The sequence below is a fragment of a genome, unplaced genomic scaffold (assembly GCF_019419815.1).
Source record: "Pyrus x bretschneideri cultivar Hongxiangsu unplaced genomic scaffold, Pyrus_bretschneideri_v1 Contig31, whole genome shotgun sequence".
NCBI lineage: Eukaryota > Viridiplantae > Streptophyta > Magnoliopsida > Rosales > Rosaceae > Pyrus > Pyrus x bretschneideri.
In genome coordinates, this window is record NW_025999624.1 from 4,692,091 (window position 1) to 4,714,493 (window position 22,403).

At 35.6% G+C, this 22,403-nt stretch overlaps 2 protein-coding genes and 1 long non-coding RNA gene across 3 annotated transcripts; all 3 read right to left on the bottom strand.

Moving 5' to 3' along the window:
• Positions 1–5,830: 5,830 nt before the first annotated feature.
• LOC108868431 (extensin-2-like) lies at positions 5,831–8,306 on the bottom strand. The gene has a single exon (XM_048590324.1). The coding sequence runs from the start codon at positions 8,211–8,213 to the stop codon at positions 6,048–6,050; it is 2,166 nt and encodes a 721-aa protein (XP_048446281.1). The 5' UTR covers positions 8,214–8,306; the 3' UTR covers positions 5,831–6,047.
• A 3,951-nt stretch (positions 8,307–12,257) lies between these two features.
• LOC125480074 lies at positions 12,258–12,590 on the bottom strand. Its single transcript, XR_007260482.1, has 2 exons — positions 12,542–12,590; positions 12,258–12,456 (listed from the first exon to the last, which is right to left on the bottom strand). It is a non-coding gene; the product is annotated as an uncharacterized LOC125480074 (long non-coding RNA).
• Positions 12,591–17,232: 4,642 nt separating this feature from the next.
• On the bottom strand, positions 17,233–21,527 carry LOC103936792. The gene is made up of 3 exons (XM_048590257.1): positions 20,712–21,527; positions 20,444–20,627; positions 17,233–20,306 (listed from the first exon to the last, which is right to left on the bottom strand). Exons 1-3 carry the CDS (start codon positions 21,525–21,527, stop codon positions 17,233–17,235), a joined length of 4,074 nt encoding a protein of 1,357 aa, XP_048446214.1.
• Between the last annotated feature and the right edge of the window lie 876 nt (positions 21,528–22,403).

Below are 22,403 nucleotides of genomic sequence, written 5' to 3' on the forward strand. Positions count from 1 at the left end.
TAAAAGTTATCTTTATATGTATTTTCTAAATCAAGTTTGTAAATGTATTACCAATAAAAAATAAATAAACATTTTGATTTGATTCCTAATTTTCAAGTATTGAGTTATGAATCAACTAGCCCTTCAAATTCCATGCTTGTTACTAAACACGCAAAAAGTCAAGAACTGGGTGAAAGGTTGAGTTGGTTCTCTCCCATAAACCTAATAGAAGGCTGCTCCCATTGCTTGGGAACCTCGTGATATTCGTTGGTATAAGCTTAATGTTGATGGTTTAAGATCAGTGTGGGTGGAGTTCTCTGCCAATTTGGGACAAGGAGATTTCATTGACAGAGGTGTTTGTTGTCACTTTGTTCTAGCAAAATCTGGTTGATAGCTATTATCCTCTTGATACTTGATACAATTGTGAGCAGATGCAAAACATTGATGAGTCAATTGGTTATATGTGAGCTGAGCTGAGGCATGAAACATGTTTTCAGGGAGTAGAATTTTGTTGCTCATCAGTTGCCAAATTGGAGTTTTAATATGGATCCCGACAGCTTTGTCTTCAATAACCCCCCATGTAGCCTACCTAGATTGGATCAACTCTCATAGATGATTTTATTGGCGTTGCTAAGATGCATGTTGCTTGTACAGATGTTTTACGTTAGGTTCTTCAAATGTCTTCATTTGAATGGAACTAAGATTAAAATGGAATGACACCAAAATACAATTGGAAAATAGAGAGTTGGAAGATAAAACTGGAACAACTGATCGATTTCCTTCTTATAAGAACAAGAAAAGTACAAAAATTTAAAATCTGACCCATTTCCTTCTCTCGTTACTTCTTACTCTTAGTAACCACTGCAAAAAATAAAAATAAAAATAAATAAAAATAAAAACCCACTCCCTCATCGAACACAAAGACATAAGCTAATTCTCAATGTGTATGTAGTCATCAACAACTCATTATGCAAACCCATTGTGTAAATCTGACACCTTTGTATATGTAATCTCAACCTAAGATGTTTGACCCCTCCCCAACTTTCTTCGTAGCAAAACGAGTAATGTCATCTCAGATTTCAGATGTGTTTCTGCAGTTAAGCTTTTATACCAAAACCAGACTTTTTCTAGTGTAACAAGTAATGTCATCTCACCATTCCTATCCAAATGAAATTCATAAAAGAGTGCAAAAGAAAATTGAGCATTTACTACCCTTAAAATTGCCTTCATATTAGCTGCTAGATTGTTCCCAGTACTCTTCTTGTACCCAAGAAATGCAAGGACAAAAAACGAGGTATATGTAACCGCATCAAACAGACCATAAGCAAGAATAGCTACCAACCCAAGTTTTGCAAGATTTGAACTCATTTCAGTGGAATTTGCCTAAAGAAAAATGTCAAATTATGAAGAGGATTATGAAGAGGAAAATCCAATTTGTACGACTAGGAGGTTCATATTCTTATACATACAAGAACTTAACAATTCACTTAAAAGGAGAAGCAATATCAGCAAAAGTGTTGGAAATTTGTATATTCATGTGAAAGCAAAGGGAAACACTAGAAAAAGTTGGGCAGAAGCATTCTACGAACGAAATTTTGAAGATTAACATCCCAAGGGCTGCATAGAGCTCCCACACAATGACTTAGTTGAACGAACTCTTTGATATTCCAATCTGATTTCTTGGTACAACTTACACTTTCTACGAACACGAATTCCTTCCACATGTACTTGATCAATCACATGTTCCTAAACATTCAGTTTGATACGAAAATCGTCTCTATGCATACATGTATCATTAAGTTCACTCATTAATCATACAATATATCACCAACATTCAACTCACACCTCCAATTAATTAATCTTGCATTCACCAATGTGTTAAGCTTTGCGGAAATACAACATCGGAGACTATGAAAACTTGTAAATGCAGCTGAAGGAACACTTGAGTGACACTGAGACTCAGTAGTAGGTTTTGGGGAGAAATGCAAATACAAGGAGCTGCAGGAGGAGGAAGATGAAGTTGCCAAATTCTCGGGAAGGAATCTGCTTTTCTGTCTGTTTTTTTTCAGTTCTTTTTGTTCTGAAAATCCATATGGATGGACCATTTATTCACCATTTGTGCCTGAATACTAAACACCATTCCAAAGTTTTGTTCACCACACCAAGCCTTCCTCAAATTCAATTAAGCACAGTAGTATGCTCGGTCACGTGAGTAACCTGAGATATCATTGCATCAGAGAAGCCAAACTAAATAGGTTAGAGCCCTAGTCATAACAACTGTAAAGGCATCTACAGTGCACCAAGAAAAGTAGGAAAATGTTTTCCACACCCTCAATTTCTTACTTTTTATTGGTTTTTTTTAGATTTATTTATTCCGTCCTATAGAACTTAAGCAAAGCAAACAAAATATTGTTGATTCGTATGATTAATAGACCAATGGAACCGGATGCAATATTAGAAGGGGTGATGTTTGATATTGATTCTTTAGCTATGCATTTTGATTTTGTTATGTTCTGGTTCGTTTCGCAGGAAGATTACTTTGCTGCTCACGTGGTGGCTTCGTTTGCTACCAAGCATGGTGGCGAGTTCTTTTAGGATAAGATTGACCGGATTTTTTATAATATTTTTACCGCTCAAACAAAACTTGTCATTCGGCTTTAATAAGTTTCCATCTTTTTGACAAAAAAAAAATCCATCTTTTCGACCTATATATATATATATATATATATATTAAATAAAAAATAATTAAGGGGTAAATAAATACTGATAATAGAACGAATATTTATCATTTGATAGAAAAAGATAGAAAATACACCAATGACTAATCAGTACAGGACCAAAAAAAGAATTAAGTCCTAATTAATAAAATTTTATATATATATATATATATATATATATCTTTTCTTGAGAACAGGAAATCGAAGTGTATCGATATAGAGAGCCAAAGCAAACCAGATAGAAAGCCCGCTCAAAACTACCCGAACCGCATTCAAACCCGACGCAGACGATTCATCGCTTGATGGACCCTGGGCAGCACTATCCGGTGACATACTTGCCGGCGCCGGAATCGGTGGCCTACCGCTTGATGGGAACATTCCTTGGGATCCTGCCGGTGTTGCAGAACTGGAAGGAATGCCCACTGGTAACGATGGGGTCGCTGCAATCTCAGGACCCTCTGCAACTGGCGGAGCCCCGGCTGGACTTTTCTTGGGAGCGCTCACCGGAGTTTTGGCCGGAGAGGCAACGGTTGGCGTATGGGGCACCGGTGATTGAGCCGGTGGAGACACACTCTTGGACGGGCTCTTCGCCGGAAAAACCGATGTGGGAGGGGATGCCGGAGAGACGGTGGGTGGGGTAGCCGCCGAAGGAGTTGGGGTCGGCGGGGAAGTTGGCTGAGAGGTCTTGGGAGAAGTCTTAGGCCATTATACTTAGACTTGTATTACACTATTAACATTGATGATTACACTATGAACATTTTATTACAGAGTAATGCTATCCATATCATGTTTTTATACTACATTTTTATATAATTTTATGTGGTATCTGATGTGAACAGCCACATCATTTGTGGTATACGATGAGTCTTTCTTCTTCCTTTTTTTGAGTTTTGCAAATTTTTCAAATGATGTGGTTCTCCACATCAAATGTCATCTAATGTGGTATGAAAATGTGGTACAAAACATATGGTATGAATAACATTATTCCAAACAAGTGTATGTACTAAAAAATGTCATAAAATTACATAATATTCTAATTCACTTTTATCCTCCCTAACCTAAATGTATAACGATGTGTTACAATATTATGTGAACTTTGTAAGAATTCTTTTACTTTTCTGAAGTTGGCCGCTTCTAGGAATATGCTCAAGAGATCATGAATGAAAGAAGGTCACCTTAGTAAGCTTTCCCTTTCTGCCTTTTAAGTTTGCGTATGTTTTGAGTAGAAGACACCAGATCACTTTTAAAACAGATGTCAAGTACACTAAAGACTAGACATCAAGATGTTCTCTAAGAGATGTATCATATATGATGTGTCTGTTGAGTCATCTGACTTTTTATTGTTCAATTGTTTTTTTAACAGCAAATAAAGATAGAGTCAAATGTTTTTAATTTAATTTTTAATGCATGAGTCTCATTAACAACCAATAAGATGAAATTAAAATCAATTTAAATTATTTTTAGTCATTAATGTAATTAATGGGGTCCAATATATTAATAAATAAATATTTAACATATCCTTGGAAAAGAAAAAGATTTAACATCTATATTCAATTGCCCGCATCGTCAATCAAATAAATTTTGACATATTATATTTGACATCTCCTTAAGAGATGCTCTTATAGTAGTTTATAAGTATTAGGCCAACATTCATATTAAAATGAAAGGTAGTTCTATTCATACACTTATTTTTACTTTTTACTTTTTACACTCTCTTATTTTTTGACCATCAAAGCAATAGATTAAAGATTAATAGCTACTAATTAATAAAAGTGTGTAAGAAATAAAAATTAGGATGTAGTAACACTTTTCAAAACGAATTAGGGTGTCTGTGTGGAGGTCCATGTATGATTTGGGTTAGATGGTCGATTAAACTATGTAATATAATTATATTTATCAATAAAAAACTAGGTTGAAAAAAAAAAATTAAATTAAAAACTAGGGCCTATCTATTAAAAAAATCAAGGACTAGGGTCTTGGGAACTGGGGCTCTTTGACTCTAATCGAAGGGATTATCTTTAGATCTCCTTCATTAAGACCACCAAATTAAGTGATTTGGACCTTTTAAATTTTATTCAACGGCAAAAATTATCATAATTTTTAATGGGTCAAAACAGGTGGCCCGTTAGATGAAATTTGGAAGATCCGGATCACTTGATCTGATGATCTTAGTGGAAGAGATCTGGAGATGATCTATTTCCGTCTCTAATGACTTAGATTAGTTTTTATAATAAAGAATAATAATTAATTTAGGTTAATTTGGACTAAAACATAAAATTGTTTACAACAGTCGTAATGGTTTGAATTTGAATCAAACTGTTGCATTTGTTTTAAAAAGGCATATGATTCCTATAAATCTCCTCTGCATTTAACGTCAGTTAGCAACAACATTCATATATACGAAATGGGAGAGAAACACAATGAAGTTCGCCAAAATCAAAGTTTTGATGTTGAGATTTTAATTATAGATAGTTGAATCCTAGCGAAGTCCACGCCTAAGTAGGGACGAAATTATGTTTCGAAGACGTTGCGAATCTGCAAGCCTTTATTTGCATTATAAATCCAATATTCTAATATGGTTTCATCATGCTGTTGATATTTGTATCATTAACTGGTTGTTTATTTTTGTTCTCAATAAAATTCTTAGTTATGATTGTTGTCCGGCTGGCCAACAGTTGCCGTGTTTGAAATATGTGATGGTATTTCTTACGATTATTCACACTAGCTTCATTGCTTACAATTACATATATACAGAATTTTTCACACCATCTCCACCACATAGGTTTAAATCAGGAGTTGACAGTGAGTATTTATATTATGCCAGAGCAAAGTGCCGGTAGTAGGCCCCAAAGAGCATAATGTTTCAAGAACATGGCGACATTAGGTCAACTCCAATTAACATTTCTTCTAATTTGATTACGTGTTTTGCGTGTTGACTTTTAGTCATGATTTGAAAAACCCGGTAACAATTCAGTTATAATATGCATGGTTATTTGTTTAACATGCCTTATCATGTGCAAGAATAATAGCTACGGTAAACTGACATGCATTTAACTTTTAAACCAAAAAGAACAAATCTAATCAAACAAAAAGTCATAAGTAATGAAATAGAAGATTAAAACACTTTGATCACGTACAAGAAATTAATGTTCTTCACTTTCATTTAAGCTCTTTAAACAAGTAGTACAATGAGTTCTTACAACAGAATACAGGAAGGATCTGTTAGACCCTTATTATGCACAAAAATGCACTTGTTTGTGAACTGAATAACGATGAAAAGAAATGGTACCCAATTAACATCCAAAACAAGAAGTTATTCCGACCCTTTCAAATGGCTATAACCATTAGCTCTTAGTAATGCTTCGGAGGTGGAGGTGACCTGTAGTAGTATGCAGGTGGTGGTGGAGACTTCAATGGAGGAGGTGGTGAGCTGTAGATGTATGGAGGTGGTGGGGACTTTGATGGCGGTGGTGGGGACTTGTAGTGGTAAGGCGGTGGTGGTGACTTTGCTGGTGGTGGAGGTGATTTGTAGTGGTATGGAGGAGGAGGGGAAGGTGACGGTGGAGGTGGTGATTTGTAGACATAAGGAGGAGGAGGTGAAGGTGAAGGAGGTGGTGGTGACTTGTAAACATAAGGAGGAGGAGGTGAAGGTGATGGAGGTGGTGGTGATTTATAGATGTAGGGAGGTGGAGGTGATGGAGATGGAGGTGGTGGTGACTTGTAGACATAAGGAGGTGGAGGTGATGGTGATGGAGGTGGTGGTGACTTGTAGACATAAGGAGGTGGAGGTGATGGTGACGGAGGTGGTGGTGACTTGTATACATAGGGAGGAGGTGGTGGTGACTTGTACACATAGGGAGGAGGAGGTGAAGGTGAAGGAGGTGGTGGTGACTTGTAGACATACGGAGGAGGGGGTGAAGGTGATGGAGTGGTGGCGACTTGTAGACATAAGGAGGTGGAGTGATGGTGATTGAGGTGTGGCGACTTATAGACATAAGGAGGAGGAGGTGATGGAGATGGGGGTGGAGGAGATTTGTAGACATATGGAGGTGGTGGTGAGGGTGATGGGGGTGGTGGAGACTTGTACACATAAGGAGGAGGAGGTGAGGGTGAAGGAGGTGGTGGTGACTTGTACACATAGGGAGGAGGAGGTGAAGGTGAAGGAGGTGGTGGTGACTTGTAGACATACGGAGGAGGGGGTGAAGGTGATGGAGGTGGTGGCGACTTGTAAACATAAGGAGGTGGAGGTGATGGTGATGGAGGTGGTGGCGACTTATAGACATAAGGAGGAGGAGGTGATGGAGATGGGGGTGGAGGAGATTTGTAGACATATGGAGGTGGTGGTGAGGGTGATGGGGGTGGTGGAGACTTGTAGACGTAAGGAGGAGGAGGTGATGGTGAAGGAGGTGGTGGTGACTTGTACACATAGGGAGGAGGAGGTGAAGGTGAAGGAGGTGGTGGTGACTTGTACACATATGGAGGAGGGGGTGATGGTGATGGAGGTGGTGGCGACTTGTAGACATAAGGAGGTGGAGGTGATGGTGATGGAGGTGGTGGCGATTTATAGACATAAGGAGGAGGAGGTGATGGAGATGGGGGTGGAGGAGATTTGTAGACATATGGAGGTGGTGGTGAGGGTGAGGGGGGTGGTGGAGACTTGTAGACATAAGGAGGAGGAGGTGAGGGTGAAGGAGGTGGTGGTGACTTGTACACATAGGGAGGAGGAGGTGATGGTGATGGAGGTGGTGGTGACTTGTAGACATATGGAGGAGGGGGTGATGGTGATGGAGGAGGTGGTGACTTGTAGACATAAGGTGGTGGAGGTGATGGTGATGGAGGTGGTGGTGACTTGTAGACATAAGGAGGTGGAGGTGATGGAGATGGTGGTGGAGGAGATTTGTAGACATATGGAGGTGGTGGTGAAGGTGATGGGGGTGGTGGAGACTTGTAGACATAAGGAGGAGGAGGTGAGGGTGAAGGAGGTGGTGGTGACTTGTAGACATAGGGAGGAGGAGGTGATGGTGATGGAGGTGGTGGTGACTTGTAGACATACGGAGGAGGGGGTGATGGTGATGGAGGTGGTGGTGACTTGTAGACATAAGGTGGTGGAGGTGATGGTGATGGAGGTGGTGGCGACTTGTAGACATAAGGAGGTGGAGGTGATGGTGATGGGGGTGGTGGCGACTTGTAGACATAGGGAGGAGGAGGTGATGGGGAAGGTGGTGGTGGTGACTTATAGACATAAGGAGGAGGAGGTGATGGAGATGGGGGTGGAGGAGATTTGTAGACATATGGTGATGGTGGTGAGGGTGATGGGGGTGGTGGAGACTTGTAACGGTATGGAGGGTGCGCAGATTGCTTTGGTGGTGGGAAATTGTAGTAATGTTTTGTGCTGTGGGGTGGTGGTGGTGAAGAATAAGTGTAAGGCTTATTAGCAAGCACACTTGTGGCTAAAAGGCATAATGCCACGACATAAAACATTGGAGGCCAATGCCTCGGCTGTTTCGAGGCTATCATTCTCTGGCAATTCAGATGTTATTGCCAGAAAACTGTACTTCGTTCTTAGAACTTGTTTGTGAGTGAGTTGAGTTGCTTTTGAAAGGGTGAGAGCTATCCCCTTTTATAGCATGCAATATATGAAATCGTGGTTGAAAAGACATGTTTGTTTATTCAGTATAACAGGCTGGACTGATGCTTTAAAAAACTTCCATATATGTAACTCGTAGACTTCGAAATGTTTTAATCAATCAAGGTCTACTATTTCGACCAATGATTGTGGGTTCCCACATATATTTTAGCTTAATTGTTCTTTCATGGAGGCCATGAACAAGTCAAGTTGCATGGTTGCTAGGAAAGAGTCGTGTGCATGGCTGGATAAGAGTTCAATTGTAAAACCGTGTTAGAAGCATAGGCAGTTGAACTTTTCCCCAGTTATATGTGTCTCTTTTTGTTGTATAAATATTGAGGCTTCTTTTAACAAAGTTGAGAAGCCACTTTACGACTAATTAGTTGTCGTGGACTAATTATACTTGTGTAGAAGGTGCATCCCTTGAAATGTTCTCACACTGAAGTTTTACTTTATGGATGAAAGAACATAAAAATTGAACGTTTGCGTAATCGAACTTTAAGATCTATATTCTTTTAGAAAACGACAGGATATATATATATATATATATATATGAAGACTTATTACAACTGCAATGTATTCACATTGCAACTACAAGTTTGGATGAGAAAATTTCAAGTTTCAAGGGATTTAGCTTAAACATACGAGTCCATTAAGACTTGAAATTTCTTCATCCAAACAGAGCCCAAGTTCACGAATCTCATCAGAAACATATATCGTTTTCAATAATTTAAGTAAATTAAACATGAAATAGTAATTAAAATTCAGTAGAGACGAATACTAATGAATCGATATGGATCCATGTATCTCATGGAAAATATGTAATCATTTTCATCATTAATTAAATCGTACATGCATGAGATAGTAGTTTAATTTGAGTGGAGACGAATATTGATGAGGTGTGTGATATTCACACATCATTTTTTACTTCTCACACACCTTTTTAATTTTTTATCATTGAATTGAGTGAATTGAAGAATATCAAAGGGAAAAAATTAATAAAGGGTGTGTGAGAAGTAAAAAAAAACCCTATTAATGAATCTAAAGGCTAGTTAAATCAAGTTTATATTTAATCAACCAATCAGGGAAGCATCGGGAAAAAAAAAACAACATAAATATATATATTATATGTACGAACTAATTTAATCTAAGTCAACTTTTAGGTTCTTTCTTTCCTTTTTCATTAGTTCATTTCTATCTTAATTGAGTTCGAACGAACATATATAGAACCCTCTTAACCAATGGCGGAATCCAGACAGATGAATAGGTTTAAAGATTTTCATTAAATCAATAGTGTCACAATCCTCGAAAGCATTTGCTTTAGAATTAGCTTCTTGATATAGATACTGTGGGGGCAATATACCGTCGTCCATGTGGTAGTCGATTGGCGAATCTCTTGAATTAATAATGGTCCCAAGTCTCCAAGGTCGTTCCATATCTGAATTAGAACTTTGGTTAGGTTTCTCTTAAAAAAAAATTAGGGTTAGGTTAGATTTATATGTATTTTTTTTCATATATGAGGTATCCCACCGCATATTGGCAAACTAATTTCCCTCCATATGCAGCTCCGATACTACATGAGGCTAAATCCTACTTTCGGTTTCTGATCAAACGGTACGTCAAAGCAGAACTGATAACCTCAAATGTATTTGTGAGAGTTCAAACTTGAGTTAGGTTAGAGTTATGTGAAAAGAAAGAAGCTAGAGACAGATGAGGATCAAATTAACAAGGGTGATCGGGTTGGGGGGGGGGGGGGGTGGGTGGTTGTGGCGGTGTTGAATAAGGAAGATTATGATAATAGCACCACTAATCTTGATCTGTCATTGATGGAGAAGTTGACAATGAGAAGGGATCAAGATGAATAATGAAACGATATATATTTTTTTCCCCCTCAAACTTATGATCTCTTAATTAAATTTGACTAGTATATTCATGCTCACTTACTTATTGTCTTATAACTATTTTTTTTTTCTTTTTTCACAATTAATTTTCTTTGTTTCTGTAAATATTAAATTTGCAAGCACAATAATGAAATAAAGTAGAATAAAATATATCAGTTCTCTAAGAAATGTTCTCCGGGAATATATATACCTTCTAGTAGTGTATATACAGAGAACGTGCTCTCTAGTCTCCAAGTTGCAGTTGCCTACGGTGGGCACCAGACAACATATAGATTGGTGAATTTGGTGTGCAATGTTGGCCATCATCTCTTTCAATTTGTTTTTTTAATTAAGTCAAAGCGAATTCATCATTTCTTTCATCTCCCTTCTTATGCGGGTTTAACACTTGATCTCTAGGTTTCCTTGAAATCCTTCTGAAACTGAAAGCTTCATTAATTACGTTTTTTCACTAATTTAGAAAAAAGTTACAAATTACTAGTATGTTATTTTTCTATGATTTACTAACAATAGATTATCTAGTTCAATATATTCCTTTACACCAAACGAAACCATATGGTCATATCAGTTAGTGCAAAAGATGGATTTACAAGAATAAACACAATTCTTAGCCACCATTGGCTCCTCTGTTTTTTTTAACAAACGAAATTATCTATACTAAGGGGGAAGAAGTAGGCTAAGCCTCACAATGGGTAACAATAATGTGGTTTAAATTCGCCTTTGGCAAGAATCAAACCTAAAACCTCTCACTTACAAATGAAGAAGAAACCACTAGACCGTAGTACTACGTGACCCTTCTACTAAGTGTTTAATTTTTCTTTTTCTTTTTTGTCGATGCTACGTGTTTATTTTAAGGTAGCTCATTTTTCCAACTTACCAAATACTTTCAAGTACCTATTCTTTTAGGTTTCGTTTTTTTTACCCTATTATTTTAGCTAGTAACAAAACGTCATAATATTTTCACAATAATGCTACTTACCACATTATTATACCACAATCTTATATCACCTTATGTGACGGCTGGGTTGGACATGCCTTCTCACTTAATTACAACTAGCCTCTCTGCATGCACTAACATGCGTGCGAGAGACATTTTTGTATCACGGGCGCTACGCGCCCCAAAGATGTGTTGTTTTAGATATTCTTATATTTCTTAAGTGATTATTTTATAAAATGTGTTTGTGTCCATCACAACAATTTCTTATTATTTTCAATTTTTTATTATGTTCAATCATCTAACTTAGTCTTTTTGCACCTACCCATTGTACCCAAAAATGAAATTTATGAATTGTACACTAACCAATCCACCTTTTTTTTCTTTTTTTTTTTTGCTTGCTAATTATTATGGTGTCTTTTTTTTTTTGTTTGGCTGATAGAATTTGATTTCACGAAATGAGCTATGCTTGATCATTATTATGACTTTGGTAATTAAGTTACTCAGTCTAGTTAGAATTTTGTTATCTCCATCAGTACCATTTTACCCTTATATATTGTACAGAAGATCAAGAGTTAGGTTCCTTAATTATGGGCAATATTTTTTTATTATGGTGGACAAAAAGGTATTATGGGCAATATTTGGCGTCATTCGAGCAGGTTGGCAGATCATTTGTTCAATGGTTGTGTGAATGGGATAGTTGATGCAGTTAGAGGAGTGAGTACATAATTATGGGTGTGCCATTTTGGGTTGGGACTGAGATGTTCAACATTAGAGCATGGGCCAGGCTACGTAGTTCCAATTGCTTGAGTTGAAGAAAGGTTGATGAGATAATGGTGTTACCGTACAATCATCCCATCATTCCAAAGTGATAATGGTGTTATCGCATGCCATATTGTCATATTGCCACATTTGTTGAATAATTTAGGAGCATATATTCCATCCAATTTGCACATATGTGAGTAATCTCTCATACATTTTTTACTATTTTTTCTTTAAAACAACAACGAAGATAAAATGGGAAACATATACTATTTATAAATAAAAAAATTTGAAAATATGACATGTAATTTGATTTCTAAATACATATTGACAACACTTAATGTCCTTAAATCAAAATGTTTCAGATTCATAAGTTTTCAATCAAAGTTATAGGCTAGCTAGGGATGAACTCCTAATATATGAAGCAAAGCAAAATATGGACAACATGTACATATGTAAACATAGCGCCTACGTGTGAAATCAAAGCCATGCTTGCCACCCATTTGCTTGCACTTGATGCTTTAGATTTTCATGGTTAATCTGCAAGAAATGATGATAAAATAAGAAGTCTAACTATAATGCACAATCCCAACTATAAAGATTGTAAGCAACTTAACCTAAATACCTTTAAGTTTGACAATTTTCTCATGGCAATACTTTTACTCCAGTTATTTGTAGAATACTGAAAGATAAATATATTTGTCAAGTTTGAGGTATCAAATTGTAACAATATTTACAAAATTAAATAATAAGAAATATTACCTTAATCTTGTACTTCAACCTTTGTACTTTGAGACGGGTGTGATGCTTGTAAAATTGACAAAAAATGCAATTTTATTTATATTTGAAAATTGAATGCAATTTGAATTTATAGTATACTTTTGTATGAAAATAAGAGAAGACTTACCGTATTTAGAAAAGTTGTTTGGCCACTGTTAATCTTTTTTCTGCACCCATAAATTGTTTTATTTTATTTTATAATTTGAGATAATTAATTTGTAGAATGATATAGAGAATGCCATTAAAAATAAATAGGTAAGAAATGGTGTTGTACCTTATTTGTTGGACTTTATTCCAAATACATATGATATGAGGAGTTGTTGAAGGTTTTAATTCTTCCACAGCCTTTTTCATGCGCCACCTATATATTGAAGGTATATACAATGTTAGATTTCTTGTAACAAATTTGTATATAATTTAGGATACATACTGCTCATGCTTCTTCTTTTTCCACTCTTTGAGAATCAGTTGGCTTAGATCAGTAGTTTTTACTCCAACAGATATCTCCCAACCAGGTGTAAAAATACAGACACGTCTGTTTGAGATCTTATCAATAGGTTCCTTCTTCATTTTTTGTGGGTATTCTTGTAAATGTCCTAAGAATGAAAACAAATAATTTTTAAAATTACCATAGCACACGTATAGTACATTAAGATAATCAAAATTGAAATTCACAATCTGACCAAAATTTAAAAAACGCACAATGAAGATTTCAAAGGAAGAAATTAAAAAACCCAACTGAAGCTAAATCTGGGAATCATACAATTACATATTATGCTTACATGGAAATGTGTAAAATGAGTACAACCATGCAGGGAAAGGAAGTGAAAACCCACCAATCTCGTACGACTTTGCTTCCATCACCATGCTTCTAGTATCCAATTAATGACAGCATGCATGCTAAAAATTGACGGAGATGGGGATTGAGCTCATATCATTTACAAACACAAAATAAAAAAGATCAAAGAAAAAGAACAACTTAGAGAAGTGAAGGCGGAGCAAAAAAAAAAAGGGAGTATAAGATTTGGCCACATAATCAAAGGAGATGGGGAGTACATATAATAATATTGTAGCCGGAATGGAACAAATGGGAATGTACGTGGAAACTAAGAAATTACTGCTTGGTAGTGGGAGAAGTTCACTGTTTTTTTTTAAACTAACGATAACCTCTATCCCTTTTCTCCCACATTATTATTATTATTTTTAATATAATTTTGTTAGATATTAATATCTCCTCCTAAAATGGAGGAGATACGTTCCTGTCCATTTATTTTTTTTAAACTTTTTCTTCCTTTTTTTTTCCAATAAAACAAATTTTAATTTTATGTTTAATATTTGTCTCCTAAAATGGAGAGCATTTACGTTGTTTTTGTTTAATATAATTTTGTTAGATATTTTTAATATAATTTTGTTAGATATTAATATTTCCTTCTAAAATGGAGGAGAAGTTATTCACAACATTCCTGTTATTTTATTTGTTTTTTTGTTTCCTTTTTTTTTTTCCAATATAACAAATTTTAATTTTTCTGTTCAATATCTCTCTCTCCTAAAATGGAGAGCACTTATTCACTATGTTGCTTTTTTTTTTTTACTTAATTTTTTAATATTTCTCTCCTAAAATGATGTTCAGTACAATTATCTCTGACTTTAATATCTCATCCTAAAATGGAAGAGTTATTCATCACGTCCCCTACTTTTATTTGTTTCTTTTTGTTTAATATAATTTTGTGAGATCTTAATATCTCATCCTCAAATGGAGGAGTTACCCATCACGTCCCTTTACTTTTATTTGTTGTTTGTTTGTTTAATAATCTAAAATATAGCAAGAACCGTACTAATCAAAATAGAAGCATAAACATTCTAAGAAATATTTGTTAAAAATCATGCATCAAGAAATTAAGGTGAATAAAAGAGAAGAATAACTAAAAAAGAAACCCGGCTAGTCAAAATTTTTTTGAGGCACTTTCCCAGAGATATCTATTTAAAAAACCACACGATAAATGCTCATAGCAGTTTCAAAAATGACGCCACATTCATCCTCTTCTCTTCCAAACGGTTTTGCCATTTTAGTTTGGATTATCTATTTTTTTTCTATTTATTTTAATTTGTTTTATTTTTAATATTTTTTTGTTGCCTTTTTATTATTTATCTCTCTCTCCTCTCCATAACTACTAACTTTTAGAGGATAATTATCATGATTTTTTATTTTAATTACCATGTTTTGTTTCCAATACAGTTTCTGATAAGTTAAATTCTTTTTTACGTTTTTGTCCTCGATTTTGGGATTTTTTGGACTTTGATTGTGAAGGAAACAAAGGGACTTTTTTGGTATTTCTAAATGCTTCACTAAACTGGCCTTCTCACTTTATATATATAGAACTAAAAATTGACAGAGATGGGGATTGAGCTCATATCATTTACAAACACAAAATAAAAAAGATCAAAGAAAAAGAACAACTTAGAGAAGTGAAGGCGGAGCCAAAAAAAAAGGGGAGTATAAGATTTGGCCACATAATCAAAGGAGATGGGGAGTACATATAATAATATTGTAGCCGGAATGGAACAAATGGGAATGTACGTGGGAACTAAGAAATTACTGCTTGGTAGTGGGAGAAGTTCACCGTTTTTTTTAAACTAACGATAACCTCTATCCCTTTTCTCCCACATTATTATTATTATTTTTAATATAATTTTGTTAGATATTAATATCTCCTCCTAAAATGGAGGAGATACGTTCCTGTCCATTTATTTTTTTAAACTTTTTCTTCCTTTTTTTTTCCAATAAAACAAATTTTAATTTTATGTTTAATATTTGTCTCCTAAAATGGAGAGCAGTTACGTTGTTTTTGTTTAATATAATTTTGTTAGATATTTTTAATATAATTTTGTTAGATATTAATATTTCCTTCTAAAATGGAGGAGAAGTTATTCACAACATTCCTGTTGTTTTATTTGTTTTTTCGTTTCCTTTTTTTTTTTCTTCCAATATAACAAATTTTAATTTTTCTGTTTAATATCTCTCTCTCCTAAAATGGAGAGCACTTATTCACTATGTTGCTTTTTTTTTTACTTAATTTTTTAATATTTCTTTCCTAAAATGATGTTCAGTACAATTATCTCTGACTTTAATATCTCATCCTAAAATGGAAGAGTTATTCATCACGTCCCCTACTTTTATTTGTTTCTTTTTGTTTAATATAATTTTGTGAGATATTAATATCTCATCCTCAAATGGAGGAGTTACCCATCACGTCCCTTTACTTTTATTTGTTGTTTGTTTGTTTAATAATCTAAAATATAGCAAGAACCGTACTAATCAAAATAGAAGCATAAACATTCTAAGAAATATTTGTTAAAAATCATGCATCAAGAAATTAAGGTGAATAAAAGAGAAGAATAACTAAAAAAGAAACCCGGCTAGTCAAAATTTTTTTGAGGCACTTTCCCATAGATATCTATTTAAAAAAACCACACGATAAATGCTCATAGCAGTTTCAAAAATGACGCCACATTCATCCTCTTCTCTTCCGAACAGTTTTGCCATTTTAGTTTGGATTATCTTTTTTTTTTCTATTTATTTTAATTTGTTTTATTTTTAATATTTTTTTGTTGCCTTTTTATTATTTATCTCTCTCTCCTCTCCATAAGTACTAACTTTTAGGGGATAATTATCATGATTTTTTTATTTTAATTACCATGTTTTGTTTCCAATACAGTTTCTGATAAGTTAAATTCTTTTTTACGTTTTTGTCCTCGATTTTGGGATTTTTTGGACTTTGATTGTGAAGGAAACAAAGGGACTTTTTTGGTATTTCCAAATGCTTCACCAAACTGGCCTTCTCCCTTTATATATACTAGCCTCTCTGCACACACTAACGTGCGTGCGAGAGGCATTTTTGCATCACGGGCGCTACGCGCCCCTAAATGTGTATGGTGTTAGTTTTGTTCCATTGTGGTTGTCAATGTATATGCTTTAGAAAGTATGATACCAAGTTTGGAGGTGAGGGATGAAATCTAGAAGATGACTGCACCTAATTGGAAGTAATAAATTGAAGTTGTTGACGTGGATACTCTCTCACACACAGCAATGCCTATTACGGTGTTCTCAAGCACGTGCGAAATACACTTTTTAAATTACGGCACGCTACACGCAACTTACACATTTTAGATGTATTTATATGCGAGGATTGGTTCAAAGTATAGAAACATAAAATAAAGGCGATTATCATCTCTAATAATACAGGCGGGATCTAAAGTATTTTGTCTAGAATATGTAAAAAAAAAAAAAAGTAATAAATAACAGAGAAGATCCTTATAACTTAGTTGCAACTAAAAATTAAATAAAAAGTATAAAAACAATCCGAGAAATTTAATTGACCTTGATACACATGACACCAAAAAATATAATGAACTCATATCATTCGTCCTGTTGAAAATTTAATGCGTTTGGTTAAAATCAAATATTAGCATTATTTGTAATTGAAGTGCATTAAAAGTTGAAAAAGGGAATTAAACATTAAAAGAAAGAATGTAACCTTATGTTGAATTCGAGGGAAGCAAAATATCTTTGTACACAACATTTCTTGTGAAGACTCCTTCGTTACCGTGTAACTCTCCTTTCTTTACCAAGACTTTTGTTGTAGACGCTGAAACTCCTCTTGCTAAAGCCACGTACAATTGTCCATGACTGAATACGTGATCTGGTAGATAAATACCCACATTTGGTATTGTCTGCCCTTGTGATTTATTTATAGTTAGTGCAAAACTCAATTTCACTGGAAACTGTTTCCTCATCATTTCGAATGGGAGTCCTGCGCTTTCTGTGGTCTTTAAAGAGATTCTTGGTAAAAACACTCTAGTTCCAGCAAATTGTCCAGATAAGATTTCGGCATCAATTAGATTATTGTAAGCTCCATGGCAAGCCAGTCTTGTACCATTGCACAACCCCATCTTCGGATCGATATTTCTCAAAAGCATTATCGGGGCACCTTTTTTCAAAGTTAACTGATGAGGGGGCATTCCACCAGGTGAGATTGAATTCAAGAATTCTTGTTGATACAAATTTCTCACATCGTCCTCAACTGAATCGAAAGAGTATAAGATATGTTCAATCCCCGGAAACTTATCGATGATCATTTTATTGATTTTGTCAGCATCCTCATTTTTTGGTGTTATAATTGCTCTTTCCACCAAGTATCTTGCATCACATACATGACATTCCAAATCGGGGAAAACTTCATTAACCAATTGGACAATGGATTCTTCACCATTCCATGGAATAACCATAGATGATGGCAATTGCATCATGTCGTCTATCATAGTTTCTTGTTCCCCATTACCAACATGAAGTAAGAACTCTGAAAAGTCTTGATCATTGATGGATCTCATGTTATGCCTAAGACGAATGATTTTCACGTGTTCCCAAAATGAAGCATTAATCATACTTGCTTGCATCAATTCAGATCTTGTACCTTTTGGAACAACTGGAAGAACTTGTCGAAAATCTCCTCCAAAGATTATGACCTTTCCTCCATATGGTAGGTCAACGCCCATTATATCTTTGAACGTTCGATCGAGAGCCTCAAATGCAAACCTGTGTGCCATTGGTGCTTCATCCCAAACAACAGCTGATGTTTTTCTTATCAATTCTGCCAAATCTGACTGGATACTAATAGAACATGTGGAAGATGCATCTGGACTGAGGGGAATTTTAAATCTAGAGTGTGCTGTCCTTCCACCTGGTAATATGGTTGCTGCAATTCCAGATGTTGCTGTTGCCAATATAATATGACCCTTACTCCTTAAGGTTGCTAACAAAACACGATATAAGTATGTCTTTCCTGTCCCTCCGGGACCATCCACAAAAAATATGGCATTGTCTCGTTGTTCAATAGCAGACACAATCGAGTTATACGCTGTCATTTGGTCTTCATTTAAATTTTGTACCGCATTGAGGTCTGCTTCAGAGATGTCAAGTGAAACTTCATCTTGTATTATCCTTGGAATTGTGTTGTCTCTAACACAATCTTGTGTTATTTGTGGTAAATCGTAATCAGATACAGACTTACTATGTTGCACTAATAGTCCGTTCAAGTCTTGCAAAAGCTTGTTCAAGATAGAAGTATTATTTGTGGTACTTGAAACAGAATAATCTTCCACCATAAATGAATGAAATTCATCCCATAATCTTCTTACTCCATGTGGCTCACAATAAACTAAGATGGTAACAAACAACCTTCGCAAAGCTGACGGCATGCGAATGTTAGTGGCTTCACAGAGACACTGTCTGATGCTATCATCACCTTCTAGCAAACCTCGTTGTTCCACTGCCTTCTTAAATGTTGGTTGTACAATGTCATTGACTGTTCTTAAGTTCTCAAATGATGTTGGTCCTCTAACATGATTAAGAAGGATGCGTAAGTAGAATTTTTCACCCTCATTCGGCGAGACTGCATATATCCGGCCAATAACTTTATGGTTATTCATCCTCTCACTCCAGAGTTTATCTCTTTGACTCCATTTGAACCGTTCAGGGAATTCCCGGTATAAGTATTGTCTTGCTTCCGGGCAAGTGGTATTCTTGGTAAAAAACTCTGTCAGCATAGTCATCGAGTTAGTGTCATCTGCCAAAATATCTGCTACTCTTTGGTGAGGGTAAAAATGAATAGTTTGTCCTTCAGGAAGATGAATTTGTAATCGTTCCACCGATGGATAAAGTCGATTAGTTACAAATTTGAATATTCTCCATAAAGCTTCAGGTGCACAAACCCATCTTGCATCAACAAACTGCTTTATTTCATCTTGAATAGGTTCATGATGGACTTCAAAAGCTACTCGGTCGGGACCTTTGTAAACGTATTTGTACAGATACTTAACACTCTTAATGCTGCAACAAATCTCAACATTAATATGACAATCATATCTGAGGAGTAGCCATGAGTTGTACGGAATGACCCACCGATTATCCACCATTATACGTGCATTATGATCTAATGGGATTGGATCATAATTGTCTCTTCTACGATAGACTGGATAAGAATCATTTCCTTGAACTGTAGTTGGTGCAAATGGCTTAGGATAATTTCGTTTACAGCTACCACGTTTCATACAGGTTGATCGTGAATTGTGTATTCCACATGGACCATGTATCATATGCCTTAAGACGGCACCATACAATTCAGGCTCTTCATTTGGATTTGGTTTTTCAGCCCGTACCACTTGATCATAATCATCTGGACTATTAAGCTTATCATTTTCTTCTAACATGAGAAGCATGTGAACATGGGGGAGACCGCGCTTTTGAAACTCAATGACATATACATATGCAAGAACTTTGCCTAAAACACCTTTTTTTATAACATCATTCTTCAACTCTTCAAATTTTGCACGGAAAACCCTTGTAAGCAAATCTGGTCGATCTTGTGGTGTTTGGCCAGGTAGTAGCTCATCACTTATTTCTTCCCAAGTTGGATTACATGTCATTGTTAGGAAAATGTCTGGTCTTCCATATTTTTGAACCAAAGTCATTGCATCTTGATACCTTTGATACATGTCTCGGGGACTACCAACAAAAGATGATGGTAATATAGTCCTACGACGACCGACGTCTCCTGTATTTGTTTTGTTATAAGTCGTTAATAAATCTAAATATGTTATTTTGTTTCAACCCTTTAATAAGTCTCATTTAATGTGACAGAACATGAACTTAAAGAATATATGTTTTATTATAAACTGATTAGCTTCATACCTGCATTATTTTGTTCTGCAATTAATGAGTCTTGCAGTCCTCGATAAAATTCAGATCGAATTGTGTGTTGATTATTACGCATCCATCTAAGCTTTTGTGATTCGATCTTGACGTAGTTATCAACTACATATTGTTGCAATAGGCGGCCACCACGAAGTAGAAGCGATTCGTCATGTTGACGGATCTAAAATGATAAAATTCATTGTTCAACACAATATAAGTTTTAAAAATTAATATTGTATTCATAGAGATGAAGGTCTTAGGTTACCTGAAGAAGATACGAATAATAGTCACAACATGTCACTTTTCTGCTGTTGTTATTTCGAGTATTCACATCCCATCCATATGTTCCATAAGGTAACAACAATGGATATTGTAAAGGGTCATAGTAGCCGACACAGTCTTTGATACTCTTAAGTTGACCATCTGTAGTTTGCACAACAATATCTCGACCTCTAATGTTTTCTGATCCTTCACCACCTACTATGATTGCAGCAACCTGAGATGCAGATGGTAAACAATATTGTCGTTGATTCGCGGGCTGCTCTTTGATAATCAATCTACAACTTTGCAAATCTTGACGTTGCGCAAGGTGGTGAAATGTTTGCACAAATGGATTATATTGATTCAAGATTTGTTGGATTTTTTCAACCACACCTCTGTTTAGTGCTTCACTTTCTCTCATTCGATTGTCTATTTCATGAGCTGTGTCATATATATACATTTGTAGGAATCTCGGTCTACTATCTCTAATAGGCAAAAGACTTCCAATCTTATGATATATGGAACCTTGAGCACGAAATGTGTAAATACCACGTCTTCCAGTTGCTAGGTTTTCGTCAACATGAACTCCCATTGAAGTGAAGGCAAAAATGTGGTTGTAAGCTCGTATATTCTGCCTAAAATGTCTTCCCTCGGCAGATTGGTTGCAAAAAAGCTCAGTCATTTCAGGAGGGGACGGTGCCAATGGTAGAGCAAGCTTTCCACGTAAGCAACACATTTCAGATGTTTCATGAGAGAACAAACGGGCATGACAATCTGGACATGTGGTTGGATTTGGCATGTGAAATCTTGGGATTTCCATGTTTTCATTAAAGTTTCTAGCACAATTATGAATTGGCCTTCTTCCCATAGTATGATGTCGAGGTGGTACGTCCTCGTTAGGCTGGATCTCATTTTCATTAATGAGATTAAAAGCATCTGCTTAAAAAGGAAACATTAAAGGTGTTTCATGATTTAGAGAGCATAGTTGAAATTGTAGGTATTAATATTCAAAAGCTAATACCTTCATTGATGATGGGCAGATAACAATGACTCATTGGAGTATTCGAACTGAACGATTGCGCTGTTGTATTTTCTGTTATAATCAAATGAAATGGAAGTAAGGTAATAAGTAGTGTTTACAGAAATGATGATATTGATGTTTATCTTTTTCAAAGTTGTACTATGGTAGTTTGTGCGATTACCATTATTAGTGAAACTTTGTATTAGTCCATCCCGAGGCAAGCGTGTCCTATTCGATCGGGCAATTTGCCTTATATGAGTTAAGCGCATTGTTCTTGGAACTTGATTGCTGCTGCCTTCTCCAAACAGCACTATGTTTAGTCGTTCAACATGATTGCTACTGCCTTCATCGAATTGCACTATGTTAGGGTGTTGAACTTGATCGGCATCACCACCAAATAGCATTATGTTTGAGCGTTGAATTTGTTGAACACGATAATTGGATCGTCGCCGTGCTAAATATTCATGTCTTTGGCTTGAACTCATTGAATTCCGCCTCATACGTTGTTGATCCCGCCATTGCTCTCGTTGGCTTTGTGTCTCATCAGTAACATATGCATTTTGTTGCTCTAAACCAAGAAACGTAATGGTGCACGAAAAATATTAGTAAGCATAGAATATTATTTAAGTACCTACATACGTCTTTTTTTTTCCTTTTGTTTTTGTAATTGAATCA